Source organism: Chlorocebus sabaeus, chromosome 14 (assembly GCF_047675955.1).
Source record: "Chlorocebus sabaeus isolate Y175 chromosome 14, mChlSab1.0.hap1, whole genome shotgun sequence".
Lineage (NCBI taxonomy): Eukaryota > Metazoa > Chordata > Mammalia > Primates > Cercopithecidae > Chlorocebus > Chlorocebus sabaeus.
Window position 1 is genome coordinate 99082209 of NC_132917.1, and position 25826 is coordinate 99108034.

The 25826-nt window shown below is 43.6% G+C and overlaps 2 protein-coding genes across 4 annotated transcripts in view; both read left to right on the forward strand.

Moving 5' to 3' along the window:
- The window catches only part of VWA3B (von Willebrand factor A domain containing 3B), a 233261-nt gene extending 223608 nt beyond the window's left edge, over positions 1-9653 (forward strand). The window contains exons 27-28 of the mRNA XM_008008091.3: positions 8525-8741; positions 8911-9653. Of these exons, the coding sequence (XP_008006282.3) occupies positions 8525-8741; positions 8911-9063 (370 nt within the window). The 3' untranslated portion in view covers positions 9064-9653. The remainder of the gene's footprint in view (positions 1-8524; positions 8742-8910) is intronic.
- Positions 9046-25826, forward strand: part of CNGA3 (cyclic nucleotide gated channel subunit alpha 3) — an 85946-nt gene continuing 69165 nt past the window's right edge. For all 3 annotated transcript variants that reach the window (XM_073023238.1, XM_073023240.1, XM_038004175.2), the window contains exon 1: positions 9046-9155. The gene's annotated coding sequence lies outside the window, so the exon portion shown is untranslated. The remainder of the gene's footprint in view (positions 9156-25826) is intronic.

The window sequence follows — 25826 nt, forward strand, 5'->3', positions numbered from 1 at the left end:
CTTCCTTTCACCCCAGGGACCCATCCTCCGCTACCTCGGGTCCTGGATCCATCAGTGATCCCTGGATTCTTCTCACCTCTCTCCTTAGCTCCTCTTCACTGAGCCCTTCACCTCAGCAAGTACACAGGTTGACCTCCTGTTCACACACACGCAGCACCCACAAACACACACACTCCTGAATAACTACCACTCCCTTGGTTCCGCAGTATGATCCAGCACGCTCCCTGGCCTTCACTGCCAGTCTCCATGCACCATCGGATAGGCTCAACATCCCCACTCTCCTGCCTCCTCTTTACTCCTGAGCCTTGGGTATTGGCGTCCACCCTTACCCTCCAAGAAACTCCTTCCACAGAGGCCACACGGGACCTCTCATCCACCCTCACTGACTGAGTCTGCTCCTGCAGTCGCTTTGGACACCACCAGCCCCTCCTTCTGCCCCAGCCCCTCCTCTTGAGGCTTATTGCTGCTCCACCTCGCTGGGTTTTCTGACTTCACTGCCACCCACTGCCTTCATGACTCCCTTTGTGCTAAGGACCCCATGTCTCCTTCTCCAACCCAGCCTGCTCTCCTGTGCTTGTGCGTCACAGTCAGACTCTGAGAGTGGGCCTGGAGGTGGGTTTTTCTGAAAGCCCCTAGCTGGTTGCAAGGTGCAGCCGTGGCGGGCAACTTTAGGGGGAAGTGCATTGGAATCAAGAGTGGGTTTCTATCCCAGCCCTGCCTTCATTAGTTTTGTGGTTGCTCGTTGACCGTGAGCTCGTCTGCAGGATTACAGTGGTGTAAAGATTTGGAGATGGTCATTGTCTGGCAAGCGTTCAGCACATTGTGGGAACTACATTATTTCCAACCACCCACTGGATATTTCCACCTGAGTGTACAGAATCTCAAAAATTCAGCACATCTGAAACTGAAATCACAGTTCCCCACAAACCTGCTCCCATCTCGGGCTTCCCCATCTCAGTTCACCCTTTCACCCACAAGTCACGGAGCTGTCCAGCCAGAAATCTGGTGGTCATCTTTAGCTGCTGCTTGTCCCTCACCTACCACACCCCCTTGGTCTCCAGGTTACAGGGATCCTAAATGGCCAGGAATGCTCATGTCCTCCGGCCTTCTCCTGCCACAGTCCCAGTCACTCACCATAAGGGCTGAGCAGAATCAACTTCCTCACATGCAAATCTGCCTGTGTCCCTTCCCCACTTAAAAATCCTTCAGAGCTCCATCCCCATCACCCCTTCTTATCCCAGCTTAGCTTCTTGTTGGTCTGGCCCAGACCTGCCTACCTTACCTCATTTTTCCCTAGCCACTCCCAGCTAACCCGCCAATGCCTTCTACATACTAACCACATTAAGCTACATGTAGGTTTTGCCCACACCATAGTTTCTCAGGTCTCTGTGACTTCAACAGATTAAGTATTCTCCCTGGAAAGCTATTCCTTGCCCTTGGCCACCTGAGTAACTCCAAGACTGAGCTCAAATGTCAGCACCACCATGCGATGTCCCAGCACCCCCAGGTAGTGAGGTGGTCCCACTGCAGTCCGTAGAGGTGTCCGTTAAAGAAAATTTCCTTTGCATTGGACTCTGTAGGCACAAGTCCTTGAAGGTAGGGGACAGGCTCTATCTGCCTCTGAATCCCTGTTGCCAGAGACCAGCTCACAGAATGCCCCCAAAGACTATCTGAAGAACAAATCAATATATACAGACACATGCTAGCAGATGCCCAGCAGTGCTCCTCGAGGGGTGTGCGGCTCCACAGAGAACCTTTTCTTAGCTATGATTATCAAAAACATGTGCTGCAATTCTCCATTCTTTGTCTAGATGGGTTGATACTTCATTTAAAATAGCAGGACATTTTCTGTTCATCTCAAACTTCTACCCCAACAATGGTCCCTGTGGGTCTTGCTTCTAGTTCCTATGATATCTAAATCATAGCTCCTTGTGAAGGAATATGAGCTGATGTATCTAAGTATTACCCGTTTGCACCAAACTCAATGTTATCAACCATTATTTTAGAATGAAAATGCAAATCTTTGTGTGTCAAGAAAAGCCTTTGTTTTCTATCTTCCCCCGGCCTTACTTAAAGCTCTTCACTGTGAATTATCTAATTTTGCTTCTGGGCTTCACACAGCGGAAGTCTTCATTGACTCCCTCATCCCCCATTGTAATTTCCACTCTTGTTTGTTTTGGCTGCCTCTGTGGGAGCAAGAGACTAGTTTAATTCTCATAAGCAGCGTTCACATTCAACCTATTAAGTTCAGAGCTTAACCTGTCTCTGTTTCTATCATCAGGGCTAGCAGAAGCGAGTACAAACATAAAGGTGTAGGTCTGATTTTGTATCTGTGCTGGGATTTCCTTCTGGTAGGTCCTTTCCTCAGGAGCTCTTTCTCACTTACTTTACAAATGTGTTCCTTAGGGAGCGTTCACACCATTATTCCTGTTAGAAATGCTTGTTCCCTGGTGCTGTAAAGAAATAGCACTTGAACATAATTTAATTTCCTCAGCAAGGCCAGTTTTACTTTCTGCAGAAAGGGTACACTCGCCAGCAGTTTTGCCATGAGAGTACACTGAACAAAGGAGCAGGGTCATTTATAACCTGATGCGTCCACCCTACTGCTATGTCCGGTTTCCATTGGCTGGAACGGGGCCTCACATTCTGTATTTGTCCCGAATGGCTAACAACTTAGAACTTTTGTTTTTTTTTTTTTTTTTTTGAGACAGAGTCTTGCTCAGTCGCCCAGGCTGGAGTGCAGTGGCGCGATCTGGGCTCACTGCAAGCTCTGCCCCCCGGGTTCACGCCATTCTCCTGCCTCAGCCCCCCGAGTAGCTGGGACTACAGGCGCCACCACCACGCCCGGCTAATGTTTTTTCTGTATTTTTAGTAGAGATGGGGTTTCACCGTGTTAGCCAGGATGGTCTCGATCTCCTGACCTCGTGATCCGCCCGTCTTGGCCTCCCAAAGTGCTGGGATTACAGGCGTGAGCCACCGCGCCCAGCTTGAACTTTTTAAAAGGGGCAAAGGCAGAGGAGAACAAAGGAAGGAGGAAGTAACTTGTGGAATGCAGAGAAAGGTAAAAATACCTTCAGATAAGGAAGAGGAACAGGCTATGACCTAATGCTGACTTGGACTAGTGTCTATATATATATATATATATATATATATATATATATATATATGTGCCAGGGCAAGTATTTAGGCTACATTGTGGGAGCTAAGAACATAAAGTACATGGATATCTTTATCACGGCCAGCAGATGTTTAAGAATGTTAGCACAGGTCTTTGAATACATTTTGCTTCTAAGAGAAGTTACTATTTATTCCTAATTAGATGGGGAGGAAAGTCTTTGGAGAGGAACCTCTACTTTACTTTTTACATTCCAAATGAGGCCATCTAAAAAAATCCTGATGCTTTCTTCACAGGCTGTTAAAGACATGTACTGTAGGTTACATCTCCAACAGAACATTATTTGACTAAATTTAATTTTTAAATACCGAATTTACTATAACTATCTGCTTGCAGGGTAAGACAAGGGATACCTGGGCCCAAACAGCCTCCATGTTCCCCCCATCCTCCTTTCCTTCCTTCCGGGGGCCTTTCCTGCAGGTCTCTCTTCTGGCTTCTGAGTGAGGACGGTGCACAGTGAAAGGCAGGAAGAAAGGCATTTGGAGGCTGAAGGGCTCAAAACTATTGAACACGGCAAAAGCTGATGCACATTTTCATTTTCAACTTAAAATTTGACACCTAAATGATTCTTAAAGACTTTTCCTAAAAAACAAGGTTGGCTTATAAAATATGTTATCAATATTGCTAAATTCCAGACTACTCATTCCTCAAGGAGCAGATGCTGGTATTGCCATATTTGCAATGTGAAACCAGCAAAGTGGGTGCAGATTGTCTCTTTCCTTTGCAGCATGACGACAGCATTCTCTGACACACAGCTGAGAGGCGTGTCTTTCAAGACAATGTGTCCGATGGAGCGAAATGACTGCCCTTCCCTTCCCTTCCCTTCCCTTCCCTTCCCTTCCCTTCCCTTCCCTTCCCTTCAAGAGCTTCCCTGAGCTTTCTGCTACATTCCATGGCATCAGAGATGTCTTTTCTGAGGGAGAATAGTCCTTATCCTGTCTATAACTTCCTTCATTTGAGAACACACGTGTAGTTTCTCCCATGTGGTCCTTCTCAATAACTACAAGAAGCAGGCAGAACAGGGGGATTTTCCTCCATCTGGCATCCTCTCGCCTTGCCAGGGCAGGGGACTCACAGACCAAGCCCTTCCCTGGCTGCCTCCCCTGTCGTCCGTTCCCATCAGAGGGCTGTGGCCGCTGGCTGGGGCTGGGGGAGTTACCTGGTGGGTCTGATGCTCCAGCTGCTGGTGTTGTCCAGTGGAGAAGAGGTGCCTGTAGCAGGCGTTACTCAACCACCCACAGGCTGGGGTTTCAGGCCGCCTGAACTGAACGCACACACCTGGTACCACGTAACTAGCTAGAACTCTCTCCCAGATGAGCTGGAATCCTTCCTTCCCTCACCCTTAACAGAGCATGGCTTGGGCAAATTACCTTCAAGACTCCTCCTTAAGAAGACTCTTGTCTGGGTGCGGTGGCTCATGCCTGTAACCCCAGCACTTTGGGAGGCCAAGGTGGGCAGATCATTTGAGATCAGGAGTTCGAGACCAGCCTGGCCAACATGGTGAAATCCCACCTCTACTAAAAATACAAAAATTAGCCAGGCGTGGTGGTGGGCACCCTTAATCCCAACTACTCAGGAGGCTGAGAGGAGAATCACTTGAATCCAGGAGCTGGAGCTTGCGGTGAACCGAGACCACACCACTGCACTCCAGCCTGGGCGACAGAGCGAGACTCTGTTAAAAAAAAAAAAAAAAAGTCTCTTTAGAGAGAGTATGATTTATTTTTTAAAAAATAATAACAACATTCCAAATGTGATACCAGGAAAGCAAAATAGGACTCAGCATTTCCTCTGTGCTCCAGTGAAACCGTCAGGCATCTGGAGGAAGCTGTTGGGTTCTGGGGCCCTGGAGGCGAGGCGTGTTCTTCTCTTGCTGCTTGAGAGTCATTGTGTGGTCTTGGGGACGTGGCTGTGTATGAGTTGGCAGGAGGAGAGACCCTCCCAGGGCCAGGTGGGGTTTGTCTGGATCTCTGGTCAACCCCTGTTCCCCCCAGTTCCTGTTACACAAAGTATTAGCCTCTCGTTATCTCTCTTTTGAGTGGTTGAGTAACTTTCCATGAAGCCATTGGATTTGGGTGTATGTCCCATTGGAAACGATACTGTCTGCATGTTTAACGCTCCTCCCTTGACCCCGTAGTGTTGTGGACTCACATTGTCTCCTGACGTCAGTGAAATTAAGTCATTGATTGAAACGTCAAGATTCAGCACTGCCTCTGACATTACATTAGATGAATCACTGCCCTTAATCTCGCCTGGTCACTCCTGACGACTTTCTCCTAAGAGGCGTCTGTGCATCTGAAATCATTAGGCCTCTGTATGTCATTAGCTCCCTCCGTCCCTTCCGGTTGGAGTAGGAGCCCCATTTCTTACGCTGGAACAAAGCCCTGAAAAACGTGCAGTTCAGCAACAAACCCTGTCTGTGAGTGTCCTATGTAATTCAGAAGGACACATGCCACTGCTTACATTCAGGAAGCACGTGGTGGTGCCCTGGGACATGGGACAAGGGGACACAAGGAGACACGGAGATTTGCCAGCCTTCAGGGCCAGCAGTAGCAATTCAGATAGCAACAGCCTTTGCTTATCCGTCTCTTCATTCTCCGCCCCTTCAGTTGTCAAAAGCCCCCCACCGGGTCTTCATCAGACATCTGCTGGTGCCTGCTCCACGGGTCCTCTTCTTCTTTATGTTCTAAGACAGCCTTGCTGAGAGAGAGACACTGAGGGCAGGATACAAACGAGACCTCAGGGATCCAGCACGATTACTGACAAGCTGCCAATGCTTCATCCAGCGAAGGGGGTGGGTTCTGACCCCAGGAGGGCATGGAGTGGACACTCAGCACTTTCTTCCCAGAAGTGGAACCAGCTCAGCGCCTGGCTGCCCTGCTCTGAACAGGCGCACATATTTATTGTAGGTTGATCATGTTATTCAACCAGATCTGTAGCCTAACATAATTAATAGAGCACTTAATTGAACTTTGTTTGGGCATGAGACTAGGGAAAAGAAAGCCACTCAGTGGGTCTTTTCTAGGAGTGCTGGTGGAGAACACCGCTGGCTGGAGTTCAGGACCCTGGCGGCCCTCCCCCTTCCACTGAGTGGACTTGGGTCAGGTAGGAGAGGGAGGTGTGTGAGCACGGGGGTGGGGTTGAGGCCTTCACATCAGATTCACACCCACCCTGCCTCCTGCTCCCAACCCTCCCATAAGGAGACACTTGTGAAAGATCCTGAGCTTGGCTGACCACAGCCGTCCTGGAGTGTGAAATACAGAAGCCAAGCGGTATTTGCTTTAAGACTTTTATCAAAACTCCTGCCTGCTCTTTGTACTAATCGTGATGACGTGTACTGCTTTATTCTTATTCCAAAAGTAATGCAGAGTTAATAACATTTCTAAATTAAAAACAAGCAGAAATAATGCAAAAACCACCCATAGTCCCACATTTCAAAAGTAACCACCATTTTTACCTTGTTATAGGTCCTTCTACAGTGTCTTCCCCACTGTGGTGATTCTTATTTCACCGTAAGCTCATATCCGCTTATATCACAAAGCTGTATTTTTTTCTCCTCATCATGTATGACAATTGCAAACTTTTTTTAATGTCAAGAAAGTGACAGCTCTACTGGAATTCATTTTCCAAGGGTGACTGTGAACAGTTTAATGCAAGGGCTCCAGTCATCCTTACGGATTCACAATTTTCATAACAAAAATGAAGATGTAATATGCATTCTGTTGTGTGACGTGTTTTCCACTTAACAATATGTCATTTGCACCTTTCCATGACAGTGGCACCTCTTGTTTCATTTTTGCCTCACTAGAATTCCATTATTCAGGTGGTCGGTGGGTTGGGTGACCAGTCCCCTAAGTGAGGGCTGTCCACACGCTGCTCCTGGGTCTCTCTTGTTCTTCTTCCCAGAGTCCTCCAGGCGAGCGGGTAGGCGTCTCCCTACCTTGTTCTTTCCATGCCTTTAGTGCCTGAAAATTTCTCCACTTCTCACATCCCCTTCTTGTCGCTCCTCTTTCTGAGAGATTATAGCTTAGGGACTGAACTGTAATCATGGATACTAATTCATGGCAAATAGAGAAAAAATGTGAAAAAGAAACAGAATGTATCAACTTATTCTGCTCTGGAGAGCGGCAGCAATTTGAGGGATAGCTGAGGGTGATGTGATGGATAAGATTTTAGACTTCACAGAGCAGGGGCGGTAAATGCAACCTTGAAACATGATTCCTAGAAGTCTCTCAGAACCTTCCATCACAGAGCTTATACATTCACACAAGCGCTGGCCTCAGATTTAAAGATGATTTTTGTCTGTGGCCTCCCAGAAAGGCTTTTCTCAATGTCACTGCTATCGCCCAGGCCAATGTTTTCATCTCTCTTGGGAATTCTCTCCTGAGTCTTTGAGCCAGTCTTTGAAAATTATCATGTGTGATGAATCTTGATTCTTTCACAAGGGATTTGAATGATGGTGTTTTCTATTTGGAAATAACAAAAGCTCTCTTTCCACTTTATTGTTTTGTTTTGTTTTTTCCCTGACAATTTCCAGAAGGATCCGAAGCAGTAATAGAAGTTATGCGGAGTAAAAACAAAACAAATAATTATTCAGATTGAAGGCAGGGTGATCAAGATAGCTGATACTGATTACGGGAACAAAATAAGGTTTAACACTAGGCAGCGGGTGTCCTTAACTTACCCTGAAGGCCCTGAAAAAAGGTGAGCTCCCAAAACCGTGAGCCATGGAGGCATGGCTGGAATGAGGTCATGGTGTTCCCAAAATGCTACCTTTGAAGGACAGCACTTCTGGGTAAAGAAGCTTTGTCAGCGCATTTTCTAAATAGTAATCTAGCTCAGTGACTTCATAGTCATTCCGAAGTTCAATGTCATTACAAATCATACCATTTTGGACATTTGGGAAAATGTTTCCGATAGTATACCTTGGAGTCATTAGAGAAACTCAGGGTGTGAAAGAATATCTCTGATGTACAAGCTTCAGTTCAGGGATGAACTGGGCTGTGGCAGGGCCAAGCTCATCTCCGTGGGGCGGACACAGGTCTATGCTGAGGCGTTTCCAGGGGCTTCTGGGCTGGGAGTTGTTCCTTCACTGGCTTGGTCAGGACGGGTCCGTATATTCAAGTTCTCCATGTCGTGGGAGGCTCCCAGACACCAAAGGCTGGTGGAAATGAACTGAGTGGCACTAAGCCCAGCCTAAAGCATTGGGTGCACAGTGCTCCAGAGACTCCTTTCCGTGGGAAGAGGGACCTGGGCAAAGGAGCTGAGAAGCAGCCATGGGGATGGCTTGGACATCTCTGTAGATCCCGCAGCCACCAAGACAGGGTAACCGCGATCTCTCTCTGTCTCTAGAGAGGATGTGGAGACGAGGAACTCTGCTTTCGTTTTCTGGCCACTAAAAGAAGCGGACACGCAGGATTCCGGAGAGCCAAGACCCGAGAAGCCCAGGGGGAAAAAGAGGCCCGCCAAGCAGCCTCCTCTCCAGCAGGCGGCGCCCTCGGACTCGGAGGGCTCCTCCCACGGCAACAGCTCCCACGGGTCCCGCCCTGGGACACACCCCGAGCCTAAGGTTTGGGTGATGGGAGGGAACGCGACATGGCTTATCTCAGGAACACCCTGAAACCCCTTTCAAGAATGGCGCACCTGACACCATCCTCCAGCTTCTGGGCCTGTTTAGGCTCCAGTGCAGCAAAGACCCTACCTATATCCTTAAGTAATGGCGATCTCCGCTTCCCCAGACAGCCCAGCTCCGCCTCCCCGCGGCCGGGCGGCGAGGCCTCAGCAGCAGCCGCGCCATCATGGCCGCACCTCCACCTGGAGCAGCCCTGCCCGGAACCCTCCGAGCCACCCACAGCAGCCAAGGGCTGAGGAGCGCCCCGGAGACACCTTGAGGCCGTCTGGTGGCAGCGGCGTTTAAGAGACCAGCGCTCTTCCAGGCTGCTCAGCCCTCAGCCCTGACGCTGGAGCCGGCCGCTCCGCTGAGGTAAGGCCGCCCTCCGCGCCGCGCGCGCCTGCCGCGTCTGTGGTAAACTCCTCTCCCCTCTGCCCTGCCGCCTCCCCTGCCCGCTTGGCCGCACTGGTTCTGGCTTTTTCTGACCGTTCTTTATCCTGTTTTCCGCCGGTACTCACAAAATTGTATTCCATCTTCTGGTAGACGCCCCACCCCCAGAAGTTTTAACCTGTAAGGTGACTGTCGCAGGACTTTCAAATTGTTTACAAGTCAGCGTAGTCAGGATCCAACCCGGCAATGTTGTTTTAAATTACCACATCTAAGTTAGAGATTTTGTCACCCAGTGTTGGGACTGAAATTCGGACCCGGTAACTTGTCTGAGATCTGCAAGACCGAACATGCCCTGCTGTATTGTTTCCTGACATTTTCGTTGAACCTTTCCTAATTATTTTTGTCTGTAGTCTGTTGTAGGTAACTCTAACTGAGCACGAAAGCAGAATAAAAACTCTTACACTGGAAACGTTTCAAAACCATTGGATTGTTGGATTGTTTATTTGTTACCGTTTTTCTCTGAACACATTTTAGCAATGACATATGAAAGTATTCAGTTGTGTTTACTAACTTCAAAAATGAAATCGCTCCATCAAATTTCCTTTTTCTAGTCAGTAAGATCCCTGAGGCTAGATGAAAATAGAGTACAGGTCATCGTTAGGGAAAATATTGGATGCTTTTTGCAAATAGCACAGATAGGGCAGAGTTCTGATACTCTAAAAATTTACACTCCAATTAAAAGTGGCATTCACATTCCTGAAAGCTAGGAGTAGCCAGGGTTATGGTGAAGAAATTAAAGGACTAATCCACTTCTAAAAATATGAAAAAAAATAAAGGACATTCGCTCAGCATCAGGCTAAAAACAATAATGCAGTGAGGAAGGAATTGAAGAGTGAGGGAACTGTTTGAAACAAGGCAAGGAACAGTGCTTGTGGGAGGCAGCATGTGTCCTAGAACTCAGACGTTCCCTCCCAGCAGGAAGGCTCTGGAGCAGTCTCTGCTAATGAGAGTTGTGTTGTGGAAGGAAGGAAGGGTATGAGGGTCTGAAAGAAGCGAGGTCTGAAGGAAGCAAGGTGTCTGGTCTGGAGAACTAGTGGACCAGTTTAGAAACCTACCCAGTCATAGGCATTGGTTCATTTATTCATGCGAGCATGCACATGAGCCTGCGTACATTCATTCAATTATTCAACACGCAATTGAGTGCTGACAGCCTGCCAGGCTCCAGAGAGATTCCAGCAGACACTTGGAAGGTGGTCATCTTCCCTCTGTACCCATCTCACTCTCCTCATTTCCACTCTTATTGGAACAATCACTGGTGTCTGGTGGTGGGGTATGAACAGAGACAAATGACTACAGGGCAAATATATACAATACTAGTTGCATTGGTGTTACATTGCAGTGCACGAGGCCATCACTTGATGTGTTCAATGATAGTGCCTACTTCAGTGTAATGGAGGAAGTTGCAATTACAACGGTGAACTTCCACCTCCAACCAATACAGAATGGCAGCAACTAGATTTACACTCCCACCAAAACAACTAACACACCTGCTAAAATGTATGTAACAACAGTTTCCAAAACATTGGCCGTCAGGTGATAAGGACGGTGCTTATAGAGAGACAAATGTGATGACCCCTGTGCATGTCCCAGTCACTTCCTGGAGACATTTCCAGGTTGCAGCGTAGGGAGAGGGAACCCAAACACAGCCTGGCAGCCTCTGTGAGATGAGGGGATGGACATAGAATTCTGAGGAGACCAAGGCAGCTGGAATTTACCAGGGTCAGGGCTGGTGAGCAGACAGCTGCAGAGAGAAAGCTCGCTGGAGACCTGCAGAGTGGCCCTGTTGAGTCTTCAGCTAATAAGTGCATGGCAGTGAGGAAATTACTGAAGACCAGAGAAAGGACCACTCAAAATGATTACAAAGGACAATTCCTACAGTTTACACAGGGCTAAGAATATCTCCTGTTTCCTTCAGCCAAAGTGGAAAATATTATTCATGGGGCATCGGATAAAGTATTCAGGAATTTGCCTCAATAGTGGAGCAAAACTGGCATTTGACTAAATGCTTCCATGGTGCCAACCTAACAAAGCTGAAAAGCAGGCCTGGGAAGGATCAAACCTGTTTCCAAATACCTGTGTCCCAGAACGAAGATCGAGGATACTTATAGGGATGCAAAAATATTCACCATCCAACAAGGTAAAATTTACAATGTCTGACATCCAATCAAAGACTGGCCTAAAGACAGGCATGAAAAACAGCAGGAAAATAACCCATAATAAAGAAAAAAGCCGGCCAAACATGGTGGCTCACGCCTGTTATCTCAGTACTTGGGAGGCCGAGGTGGGCGGAGCACCTGAGGTCAGGAGTTCGAGACCAGCCTGGCCAACATGGTGGAACCCTGTCTCTACTGAAAATAAAAAAATTAGCTGGGTGTGGTGGGGTGCACCTGTAATCCCAGCTACTCAGGAGGGGAGGCTGAGGCAGAAGAAATGCTTGAACCCAGGAGGTGACTCCAGAGCAAGAGTCCATCTCAAAAAAAAAAAGAGAGAAAAGCCAATTGGAATCAGCTCCGAATGACACAGACAATGAAGAGTACCAGAAATGGCAACTGATGGTATATATATGAAAGACTTTTTTTCTTATTATTTAAATCTCCTTTAAAGATAATTGACTTTATAGAATAATGGCAACAGTACATTAATGCATTTTCATAAATCCCTGAACATGCACCTGGATGCTTTCATTGCCTCAGATGATTTGTGCATTTGATTTTTTTGCTGAATAAATCTGTACTTTTAGCATATACCAGAAGTAATAAAGGGAGTTCAATCTGTTAAACACACTCACAGACACACACAATAATAATGATGATGATAATAATACCTATGTATCTAGATTTTATGGCCACCCTGTATAATAGGCCTGGATCACAACCCAGGGGCTGTGGGTGATTGCTATAGGAATGGAGTGATTGAAAACCAGATGTAAACTACGTGGAATGGGTACGAGGTGAATCCTTGAAACAGAAAGATGTTCTTCAGAAAAAAGGGAACAGATATTCAAAAAGAGACTGGATCGCCAATTAAGTGACGTAAAAAAGATTCCATGCATCAAGTGAAAGTCATCTACATACTTCTCAGCTGCTTTCCAACTCTAGGAGTCTACAGCTCAATGACACAGTCTATTACCAACTCAGAGCAGTTCCGCATAGAGGAAAACTGTCCTTATAAAAGGTGGGTGGGTTGTAGCCAACAAAACTAGTTAAGAGAAATCAATTAGAGGAATAATAATTGGAAAAGAAGAAGGAAAATGATGTTTGCACATGAGAAAAGACAACACCTGAAAAACCTGAATCAATAACACTAATCCAAACAAAAGAATTCAGTGAGATGAAGGATATAAATTTAATACATAGAAATAAATATACACAAAGCATGATCGATTAGAAGATATGTTGATAGTGAAAAACCTCATTTACAATAGCAACAAAGAAAATAAAATGCAGTTGATTCTCACTATTCATGTAGTTATATTCTGTAAAGTTGCATCTAACACTGAATACCGAATCATTGCTCCTAGGGGACATACAAGGTTAGGTTCCTGCAGGCCTCTGGTCACCATATTTTCATCAACTAATCAATACATAACTTTGTTTTATGTGTGTTTCTGTTCAAAGATATCTTAATATATGTTACTGACTCATTAACATACTCATGCCCAACCCTATAAGCATGTTTACAGTAGGAGAGCTAAAACAAGAAGGCAGTAGGTGACTCAGATTTTTTCACTTCTGTGAGCATGCACCTGTCTGCAAACGTGCTTTGAGCATTGGTTTTGGGGTTACAACTAAGTTTTAGCAGTGATATGGTTTGGATTCATGTCCCGGCCCAAATCACATGTCAAATTATAATCCCTCGCTGGGCATGGGGACTCGTGCCTGTAATTCCAGCACTTTGGGAGGCCAAGATTGGTGGATCATTTGAGCTCAGGAGTTCAACGCCAGCCTGGGCAACATGGCGAAACTCTGTCTCTACAAAAAATTAGCTGGGTATGTTGGCATGTGCCTGTAGTCCCAGCTACTTGAGGGTGCTGAAGTGGGAGAATCGCTTGAACCTGTTTGGCAGAGGTTGCAGTGAGCCGAGATCATGTCACTGTACTCCAGCATGGGCAATGGAGCAAGACTGTGTCTCAAAAAGAAAAAAAAAATTGTAATTTCCAATGTTTGAGGAGAGCCTGGTGGGAGGGTGATTAAATCATGGGGATAGAGTTCTCATGAATGGTTTAGCACCATCCCTCCTGAGTACTGTATAGTGACTGAGTTCTCATGAGATCTGGTTGTCTAAAAGTGTGTAGCACCTCCCCTCCCCTCTCTTTCTCCTGTTCTGGCATCGTAAGTACTGGCTCCTTCTTTACCTTCTGCCATAATTGGAAGCTTCCTGAGGCCTCCCCAAAAGCAGATGCTGCCATGCTTCCTGTACAGCCTGCAGAACCATGATCCAATTAAACCTCTTTTCTTTATAAATTACCCAGTCTCCAATATTTCTTTATAGCAATGTGAGAATGGACTAATACCAGCAGGTAGGTGAATTCACAAGTATGGAATCTGTAAATAATGAGCATGGACTGTACCTAGAATAAACTTAACAAGAAATGTGCAAAACCAATGCATGAAAAACTTTGAAACACTCTTGAAAGATACAAAAGTAGACTGGAACATCCCTTGTTTTAGATAGGATGACTGAACATCATGAAGATGATAGTTCTCCCTGAGTTCATGTATTAATATAACACAATCCAAGTAAAAACAACAGAAAATGTTTTATGAGGCTTGAAAAGTTTATAGTAAAGTGGTAAACCAAAAATAAAATTATAAGCCCCCAACCATCTGAACGGCCTTCCTCTTAGGCGAGGGCACTCTAAAGTTTAACCTGAAAGACTGGTTCAGGCCCTGAGGGGAAGTGGGGGTTGAACATGCCTTATTATACCATCCAGCATTAACATCAACACAGACCTTAAGCCTGATAAGAAACATTTACAATCTATTTTCTCTGAAGCCTGATACCTGGAGGCTTCATCAGCATGATAAAACTTTGGTCTCAACAACCTTTTATTGTAACCCACACATTCCATTCCCTTGATAATAACTCTTTCAACCAATTGCCAATTAGAAAATTTTAAAATCTACCTATAACCTGGAAACTTCCCACTTTGAATTGTCCAACCTTTCCAGACTGAACCATTGTATATCTTAAAGGTATTTAATTGATGTCTCATGTCTCGCCTAAAATGGATAAAACCAAGCTGAACCCCAACCACCTTGGGCACAAGTTCTCAGGATCTCCTGATGGCTGTGTCATGGGCTGCGATCACTCATATTTGGCTCAAAATAAATCTCAACAAATATTTTACAGAGTTTAATTCTTTTTGTCAACAAAGTTCATATGGAAAAAGAAACATGTGAGTAGCTAAGAAAATACTGAAAAATAAAACTCTGAGGAGGAACCTTTTTTTTTTTTTTTTTTTTTTTTGAGACAGAGTCTCGCTCTGTCGCCCAGGCTGGAGTGCAGTGGCGCTATCTCGGCTCATTGTAAGCTCCGCCTACCGGGTTGGCGCCATTCTCCTGCCTCAGCCTCCTGAGTAGCTGGGACTACAGGCGCCCACCGCCGCGCCCCGCGTCCGGCTAATTTTTTGTATTTTTAGTAGAGACGGGGTTTCACTGTGGTCTCGATCTCCTGACCTTGTGATCCGCCCGCCTCGGCCTCCCAAAGTGCTGGGATTACAGGCGTGAGCCACCGCGCCCGGCCCTGAGGAGGAGCTTATATTAGCATATTAAAACATTATGATATCTCTATGCTTAAAATAGTGTGGCACCAATGAGATACCATCTCACAACAATGAGAATGGCTATTATTAAAAAGTAAAAAAAATGCTAGCGAGGTTGTGGAGAAAAAGGAAAGCTTTTATACTGTTTGTGGGAGTGTAAATTTGTTCAATCATTGTGGAAGACAGTGTGGCAATTCCTCAAAGACCTAAAGACAGCAATACCATTCAATCCAGCAATCCCATTACTGGCTTTATACTCAAAGAAATATAAAATTTTTTATTATAAAGACATATGTATGCGTATGTTTATTTCAGCACTATTCACAATAGCAGAGACATGGAATTCACCCAAATACCCATCAGTGATAAACTGGATAAAGAAAATGTGGTACATATACACCAATGGAATACTATGCAGCCATAAAAAAGAATGAGATCATGTCCTTTGCAGGGACATGGATGGAGCTGGAAGCCATTATCCTGAGCAAACTAACAAGGGAAAAGAAAACCAAACACTGCATGTTCTCACTTATAAATGGGAGCTAAATGATAAGACATATGGACACATGGCAGGGGGAACAACACACACTGGGTGGGGCCTATCAGAGGGTTGGAGGGTGAGAGGAGGGAGAGAAGCAGAAAAAAAAACTAATGGATACTAAGTTTAATACCTGGATGATGAAATAATCTGTACAACCAACCCCCGTGACACACATTTACCTATGTAACAAACCTGCACATGTACCCCTGAACTTAAAAGTTAAAAAAATTTCCTTGTGTGCTATCACAAGGAAAGGCAAATGGACTGATGAAATAAAATAGTGTCCAGGAAAGACATAATATATATTATCCATCTATCTTTCTATCTATCTATCATCTATTTGTCTATCCATCTACATATCTATCTGCAATTGTCTCTCAGTATTCAAAGGATTGGGTCCAGGAACCCCTTGGATACCAAAAATCTGAGGATGCTCAAGTCCTGCAGTTGGTCCTGTGGAACCCATGGATACAAAAAGTCAGCCCTCCATCTTTATGGGTTCCACATGCCATGAATACTGGAATTTTCAATCCACAGTTGGTTGAATCCACAGATGCAGAACCTGAGGATACAGATGGCTGACCATATTTGGAAATGTTGTATATTATAAAGGTGGCATCTCAAATCACTGAAACTTTAATAATAAGTACTGGGACAATGGATAGCCATTGGGAAACAATAAAATTAGATCCATGGCTCACACCACATACAAGAATAAACTCCAAATTGATAAAAGTCCTAAATGTAAAAAAAAAAAAAAAAAACGAAAGCAGCCAGGTACTAGAAGAAAACATGAGTGAATTCCTCTATAACTTAATGTAGAGAAAGATTTTCCAAATATAACTCAAAATCCAGGTGCAATAAAATGTTGCTAACTTTGACTAGATAAAAATTTATTTTTAAAAATGTATTTCCAAAGACACCATAAACAAAGTCAAAAGACAAATGACAAATGGAGAGAAAGTATTTGCACTAAATAGCACACAAAGGGCTGGTGTCTGTAAAATACAAAGAGTTCTTTAAAATTCAAGGGAAAAACTGACCAAAGACGTGGAAGAAAAATAGGCTAAAGACAATAAACTCTCCATAAGATGTAAGGATAGACCTAAAAATATGAAAAGATGTTTAACTTCACTAATGATAAGAGAAATACAAATTAAAACTAGGCTTAGGCCAGGCACAGTGGCTCACACTTATAATCTCAGCACTTTGGGAGTCTGAGGCGGGTGGATAAAATGAGGCTGGGAGATCAAGACCCGTCTGGACAACGTGGAAAAACCCCATCTCTACTAAAAATACAAAAATTAGCCAGGCGCAGTGGTGCATGCCTGTAATCCCAGCTACTCAGGAAGCTGAGGCATGAGAATGACTTGAACCTGGGAGGCAGAGGTTGCATTGAGCCTAGATCGCGCCACTGTACTCCAGCCTGGGTGACAGAGTGAGACGCCATCTCAGAAACACACACACACACAAACTACACTTACAGAACTGCCAATAATGTGCCAATATGAAGTAGTCATACAAATCATTTTATAGGTAACAATTTTTAGACCTTGATACGGTTTGGCTGTATCCCCACCCAAATCTCATCTTGAATTGTAGCTCCCATAATTCTCAAATGTCATGGAAGGGACCCAGTGGGAAGTAATTGAATCATGGGGACGGGTCTTTCCCATCCTATTCTTGTGATAGTGAATAAGTCTCATGAGATCTGATGGTTTCATAAAGGGGAGTTCCTCTGCACACACTCTCATCTGCCACCAAGTAAGTCATGCCTTTGCTTCTCCATTGCCTTCGCTTCTCCATTGCCTTCCACCATGATTGTGAGGTCTCCCCAGCTATCCCAGCTATGTGGAACTGTGAGTCCATCAAACCTCTTTTCTTTCTAAATTACCCAATCTTGGTATGTCTTTATTAGCAGCATGAGAACAGACTAATACAGCAAATTGGTACCAGGAGTGGGGTGCTGCTGTAAAAATACCTGAAAATGTGGAAGCGACTTTGGAACTGGATAACAGGCAGAGATTGGAACAGTTTGGAGTACTCAGAAGACAGGAAAACGTGGGGAAGTTTGGAACTTCCTAGAGACTTGTTGAATGGCTTTGACCAAAATGCTGATAGTGATATGGACAATAAAGTCCAGGCTGTGGTGGTCTCAGATAGAGATGAGGAACTTGCTGGTAACTGGATGAAACGTTCCTTTTGCTATGCAAAGAGACTGGCAGCATTTTGCCCCTGCCCTAGAGATCTGTGGAACTTTGAAACTGAGAGAGATGATTTAGGGTATCTGGCAGAAGAAATTTCTAAGCAGCAAAGCATTCAAGATGTGACAGAGCATGGAAGTTTGGAAAATTTGCAGCCTGATGATGCGGTCGAAAAGAAAACCCCATTTTCTGGGAAGAAATACCAGCCAGCTGCATAAATATGCATAAGTAATGAGAAGCCACATGCTAATCACCAAGACCGTGGAGAAAATGTTTCCAGGGCATGTCAGAGACCTTCGTGGCAGCCCTCCATCACAGACCTAGAGGCCTAGAAGGGAAAAACGGTTTTGTGGGCTGAGCCCAGGGACCTGGCTCTATGCAGCCTTCAAACAGGGCATTCTGCATCCCAACTGTTTCAGCTCCAGCCATGAGGCCAATGGTACAACTCAAGCTGTTGCTTCAGAGGATGCAAGCACTAAGCCTTTGTGGCTTACACCTGGTGTTGGGCCTGTGGGTGCACAGAAGTCAAGAATTGAGGTTTGTGAACCTCTGCCTAGATTTCAGAGGATGTATGGAAATGCCTGGATGTCCAGGTAGAAGTTTGTTTCAGGGGTGGGGCCTTCATGGAGAACCTCTGCTAGGGCAGTGCAGAAGGAAAATATGAGGTCAGATTCCCCTCCACAGAGTCCCTACTGGGGCATTGCCTAGTGGAGCTGTGAGAAGAGGGCCACCATCCTCCAGATCCCAGAATGGTAGGTCCACTGACAGCTTTGCACCGTGCGACTGGAAAATCCACTGACGATACCAGCCGTGAAAGCAACGAGATGTGGGGCTGTACTCTGAAAAGCCCCCCTGGGGGCAGAGCTGTCCAAGGCCAAAGGAGCTTACCTCTTGCATCAGCATGACCTGGATGTGAGACAAGGAGTCAAAAGACATCGTTTCAGAGCTTTAAGATTTGACTGCCCTATCTCCTTCATTTTGACCAATTTCTCCCATTTGGAATGGTTATGTTAATAACTTGCTTTTGATTATACAGGCTCATAGGCAGAAAGTACTTACCTTGTGTCAGCTAGACTTTGGACTGTGGACTTCTGAGTTAATGCTGAAATGAGCTAAGACTTTAGGGGACTGTTGGGAAAGCATAATTGGTTTTGATATGTGAGGACATGAGATTTGGGAGGAACTGGGGTGCAAAGATATATTTTGGCTGTGTCTCCACTCAAATCTCATCTTGAATTGTAGCTCCCATAATTCCCACATGTCACGGGAGGGACCCAGTAGGAGGTATTTGAATAATGGGGGCAAGTCCTTCCCATGCTGTTCTCGTGATAGGGAATAAGTCTCATGAGATCTGATGGTTTTATAAAAGGGAGTTCCCCTGCACATGCTCTTTTGACTGCTTCTATGTAAGTCACATCTTTGTTCCTCCCTTGCCTTCTGCCATGATTGTGAGGCCTCCCCATCCATGTGGAACTTTGAGTCCATTAAACCTCTTTCCTTTCTAAATTACCCAGTCTTGGGTATGTCTGTTAGCAGCATGAGAACAGACTAATAGAGACCTGGAAAAAAATGTTTTAAGTTACCAGCTATTTACAGGCACAATAAAATGCTCAAGAACAGAGAGAAGCTGCTGGAGAGCTTATTCTTTTTTTTTTTTTTTTTTTTTTTTTTTGAGACGGAGTCTTGCTCTGTCGCCCGGGCTGGAGTGCAGTGTCCGGATCTCAGCTCACTGCAAGCTCCGCCTCCCGGGTTTACGCCATTCTCCTGCCTCAGCCTCCCGAGTAGCGGGGACTACAGGCGCCCGCCACTTCGCCCGGCTAGTTTTTTGTGTTTTTAGTAGAGACGGGGTTTCACCGTGTTAGCCAGGATGGTCTCGATCTCCTGACCTCGTGATCCGCCCATCTCGGCCTCCCAAAGTGCTGGGATTACAGGCTTGAGCCACCGCGCCCGGCGAGCTTATTCTTTAAAACTGCAACTGGAGAAGGGAAGAATTGTGAGTTTGTGACATTCTGGCCTGAAGGCACTCCCTAACTTTCACGGTCAAGGCAACAAAAAACTATAGCCTAACTGGCTCAAGGTGCCAGAAATAAGAGTTCAGGGCTAGAAAAAAAAGTGGAAGTTTAAAGGAAAATGCTCAGCAGCAAGAAGCTACAGTAAGAGTGAATCATAAAACCTAAGTATGAACTTTGCCCTAATTCTTAGCTAGCCGCTAAATTATTCAGGTACAAGGGAGAACCCAGGGAATACTGTAAAAGAAATTAGGCAGAGACCAGAGAGGAATGTACTGTTGAGAAACAGAGCCGCACAGAGAAAGGTCTGTGTGTTTGCTGCTTTTTAACTGAAATGCATTTCCAAGCCATGTGCAGCTTGGGCAGCAGTAATCTAATGCTTTATGGGTTTAAAGTAGCAAGGGACAGAATTCAAGGCTGGAATAACAGTTGGAAATTTAAACAAGGGAATCTTTGAAGGAGTGAGCCCTCAAAGCTGCCCAAATCCTTGGATGACCACTATATTATGTAGGCATAGGGAAAACACCCAAGATGCCAAGATAAAAGCAGCAATTTGAAGCCATAAGAACAAAGTAGAGATGTGAACTGCTTCATATTACAAGAGAAAAAAGTTTGCAGTTTGAGTCCAGGCAAGTTGACTGCCTACTAGAATTGAAAATGAAAAATTAAGTGTACAAAAAAGAAACCACACACACACACAAGAAAAACCCTTACGAACACAACAGAATCCAGAATCACTAGAATATATTGCCTGTAGTCCAATTTTGAACCAAAATTTAGTAGACATGCAAAGAAACAGGAAAATGCATTTTATTCTTATGATAAAAGACAAACATTCAATAAAAATTTTGATTTATTCCAGATGTTGTATAGCAGACATCAAAGTAGTTACTATAAATATATACAAAGAATAAAAGAAAGATAGAGTATCAGTGAAGAAATGGATAATCTCAATACAGAAATGCAGGTATTAAAATGCAAGTGGAAAATTCTAGAGCTGAAAGGTACAAAAAGTACACTAAATAGACTGAGCAGCAAAATGGAAAAGGCCGAGGAATCACTGAATTTGAATGTAGGTTGATAAAATTTCCTCAATCCAAAAAACAAAAAAGGCAAAGAATATTGAAGAAAAGTCAACAGAACCTCAGAGACTCATGGAATAATTTCATGCATTTTAAAATATGTGTAATTCAAGTCCTAGAAGAGGAGATAGAAAAAGAGAAAGAAAAAAAATCACTGGAGACAAAATAACTGAAAACTTCCAAAAATGTGGTAGAAAATGTTAATAGATTCAAGAAGCCTAAGGAACCTCAAAACATGATAAATACAGAGAAACGACTCCCACACACATCATAGTCAAATTGCTAACAAGGAAGTATTGAAACCAGACAAAAGAACACAATATATTACATTCAGAGGAAGACTGACGTGATTACAGATGACTTCTCAACAAAAACTATAGATACTGGAGGGTATTGGAATGGCAGAGTATAAAAAGAAAAGAGTTTAGGAACCTATCAGCAAAGAATTGTATATGCAGTAAAACCAGCCTTCAAAATGAAGGTGAGAGGAGTTCCACTTCCAGTATGTTCAAGTAAACTCTTAACACAGACCCTCCAACAGATAGCTATAACTACCCAGAGACTCAAGAGAGGCACCAAAGCCAGCAGATTCTGATGTGGTGAATGTCCTGTTATTACACATTTTAGCTTAAGGGCAGGCTAAGGCAAGACATAGTAAGTACTACATGTGGAGGCTTAAACTCTGAATGAAGACTTACAGTCTTTCTGGCTTGAAAACCCACAAAACAGAGTTTGGGAAAACTACAGCTCTTAGTGTATACAGAGAGAATCCAGCAAGGAAAGATCCAAAGACAAGGAGCCACAGATTTTGTGTATAAGCTTGGCCCACATCTCTGACACCATTTTTTTTTTTTTTTTTTGAGACTAAGTCTTGCTCTGTCACCCAGGTTGGAGTCCAGTGGTGCAATCTCAGCTCACTGCAATCTCTGCCTTCCAAGTTCAAGCCATTCTCCTGCCTCAGTTTCCCAAGTAGCTGGGATTACAGGCATGCACCACCACACTTGGCTAATTTTTGTATTTTTTGTAGAGGTGGGGTTTCACCATGTTGGCCAGGCTAGCCTTTAACTCTTGACCTCAAGTGATCCACCCACCTTGGCCTCCCAGAGTACTAGGATTATAGGTGTGAGCCACCACACCTGGCCTCTAACATCTTAACCATATATACACAGACAAATTGCAAATAGGTCAATTAAGGGTGAAAGAGCTCAACTGAAATTTTTAACTGCCACCCAAGCCACAGCATTTGTAGTATAAATTCAACAAAGTTAATTGTCTGCTAAAACAAAAATAACAAGTGTTCTGAGGAATGTAACAGAATTCAGAGTCTCTACTACCTAACATTTATAAAGTATGGGTTAAGATTCTAAGTTGTTCAACATGTAACCATGAAAATGTGATCATCCAGTTTCAAGAGAAAAAATATAAGCCAATTAACCCTGAGATGATCCAGTTGTTGAATTATCAGACAAGGACTTTATGGCAACTATAATAACTAGGTTCATTAAAGTCAAAGAAAATATGCTTATAATAAACTATCAAAAAAACAAACAAATGAAAATTCCAGAACTAAAAAATACAACGTCTTAATGTTAAAAAAAAGAAAAGTCCACTGGATGGGCTTAAGAACAGAATAGAAATGGCAGAGGAGTCAGTGGCTCTGAGATAGATCAATAGGAATTGTCAAGTCTGAAAAACATACAAGATTTAAGTAAACAGGACTTTAGAAACTGTGGGGAAATAGACACTGTATTTTGAGTTTTAAGATGAGAGAGGCAACAGGGGAAAATCTTTGGAGAAATAATGGCTGCAAATCTCTCAAATTTGTCTAAAGATGTAAATTTATAAATCCAAGAGGTTCAGTGAATCCCAGAGTAAATAAGAAGAAAATCATCCTGTCATAGTCACAATGTTGAAAACCAAACATGGAGAAAAAATCTTGAAAGCTGCCAGAATGAACACAACACATTGCATTAAGGGGAATACTAATTAGAAACCACTGGTTTGTCATCGGCACCTATAGAGGCAACGACCCTGCAGTGGGACAACATCATTAAAGTGTTGAAAGAAAATAAAACCTCTCAACCCTAAATTCCACATCAAGTGAAAATATCCTCAAAAATGAAAGCAAAATGAAGACATTTGCAGATAAAAGTAAACCAAAAGAATTTATCATCAGAAGAATTGCACTGTAAGAAATGCTAAAGGAAATTATTCAGGCTGATGGGAATTGATAGAAAACAGAAAATCAGATCTTAAGGATGGGATAAACAGGATCTGAAATAATAATTATCCAGGTGACTATATCAAAATATGTTTCTCTTTATTTCCTTAATATACATATAGGTATAATATACATGACAACATGGCAACTGTGGCATAAATAGGAACAGGTGGAGGGGTGAATGGACATACATGGTTGCAAGGCTTTTGTGTCTTAAATAGTTGTAGATTTTAACTTCTTTCTCTCAACACTTCCTAGGACAAGTAGACCAAAACCAAAAACCGGTAAAGATTATCTCAACCAGCTTACCTCTTCCCCAAATCCCAGATAATATATTTATTTTCAAGTATGCTTGTTACTTTCACCAAGACAGCCTGTGTGCTTGGCCATAAACCAAGTTCCAATAAATTTAAAGGAATAGCAGTCATAAGAAGCGTGTTCTTGGCCCACAATGAAATTAAATGAAAAGCCAATAAAACAAAGTAGAGATGTGAACATAAATAAGATATTTATAATAATCTCAAAATATTTGGAAACGAGACACATATTTCTAGAAATCCATGGAACAAAGAAGAAATCACAAGGCAAAATGACAAATACAAAAATTAGTTATTTGAAATAAATCAACAAAATAGATAAACCTCTAATTAGCAAGGAAAAGAAAACACAAATACAAAAGGGTTATCACTACTAGAGTGCATACAGATATTCAAATCATAATAAAATATTATGGACAAACTATTTCCTGAAAATTCAAAAATGAAGATAAAATGAACCTTGAAAAATATAACTAACCAAAACTGACATAAAATGAAACAAAGTATAAATTACCTTGTATCTATTAAAGAAAGTTAATCTGTTATCAAAACCCTTTTTACAAAAGAAGCTCCAGGCCCAGACAGTTTAGCTGGTGAATTTTATCAAATATTTGAAGACAAAATTATAGGCTGGGCATGGAGGCTTACACCTGTAATGCCTCCTTTTGGGAGGCTGAGGCAGTGAACTCAGGAGTTCGAGACCAGCCTGGGAAACATAGCAAGACCCTATCTCTACAAAAAGATAAAATAATTAGCCAGGCGTGGTGACATGCACCTGTGGTCTCAGTTAGGAGGCTGAGGTGGCAGGATCACTTGAGCCCAGAAGGTCAAGGCTGCAGTGAGCTAAGATCATGCCACTGCACTCTAGCCTGGGCAACAGAGTGAGACCCTGTCTCAAGAAAATAAATAAATAAATAAAGATGAAATAATAACCATCTTACACAAACTCTCCCAGAAAATGGGGAGGTATAGGGGAAGGGGCCAGAAGTCAAGCAATGCAGACAGCCTCTAGAAGCTAGAAATGATAAACAGATTCTCAACCTGAAGCTTCCAGAAAAAGGCTGCCAACACCATGATTTTAGAATTCTGAACTCCAGAAATGCAAGAGAATAAATTTCTGTTGTTTTGAGTCACTTGAAAAAAAAAAAAAAAAAAAGTAGGCCAGGTGCAGGGGCTCACACCTGTAATCCCAGCACTTTGGGAGGCCAAAGCAGGCAGATTGCTTGAATCCAGGAGTTTGAGACCAGCCTGGGCAACATGGCAAAACCTGTCTCTACTAAAAATACAAAAATTAGCCAGGCGTGGTGGCACATGCCTGTAGTCCCAGCTACTTGGGAGACTGAGGTGGGAGGATCACTTGAGCCAGGGAGGTTGAGGCTGCAGTGAGCCAAGATCATGACACTGCACTCCAGCCTGGGCAACAGAGCAAGACCCTGTCTCTAAAACAAACAAAGATATAAAAAACAAGAAAAAAAAAAGTAAAGAAAATAAAGGAGAAGGTAACAGTTCTCAACTTAAGATAAGCCCAGCTCAACTCAAATCTCAACAAAGACTACAATGAAAGCAAATAAGTATATAAGCAAATCAAAGCCAGTAATACCTAAAAAGAAGCTACCTCATGACCAAGTTAAATTCATACAAGAAATAAAAGACTGTTTTAACAATCAAAACTCAATGTAATTCAGTTAATTCCAGTTGAAGAGCTCTTCTGAATAAGTGCAGAAAAATGTATTTGACATAATTCAAGATCCATTCACAATACAAACTTTCAGGAAAACAGGAAAAGAGAACTTCCTCAAGCTGATCAGGGCATGGTTATAGAAATCGGTCAAAGACAACCTCTGTGTGTTGATCTCTAGGTTGTTTATTTCTTCTGTACAGGATGAGACCTGTTAGCTCAAAGTCTCTCAGCACCAGACTCAAATTTTTGCACATCCAATTATTTTTAAAATGCCCAAACAAGCATATGTTCAGTCATTTATATCCTGTGTGCTTTGTATACCCCATGAAACTTCATCTGGCAGCTGTTACCCATTGCTCAGGTAGGGCCTTGACGTTGTAAGGCCTCAAGCCACTGCTGTCCTTCAGGGATCTCACAGAGACTCCCCACTATGCTACTGAGCAACATTACCAAGGCACCTCTTTCTGATTCCCCATTCTCTTGCCTGCCTTCTGTGGGTGGCCCCTCACCACAAGCCTCTGGGAGGTCTCATACTATAAGGGACCTCCCCTCTCATTCAACCCTGTCCAAGTGCCACCCAATAAAGTTTTGTTTGTGTTACTGCCACTCATGGTGATATCTCTTTTCTTGATCAGTCCCCAAATCCCTTGAACCCCCTATAAATATTTACGAAAAAAATCTACGAGTATCATCATACTTAACAGTGAATCAATGAATGCTTTCCTGCTATGAGTGGGAACAAGGCAAGGATGCCCACTGTGACCACTTCTGTTA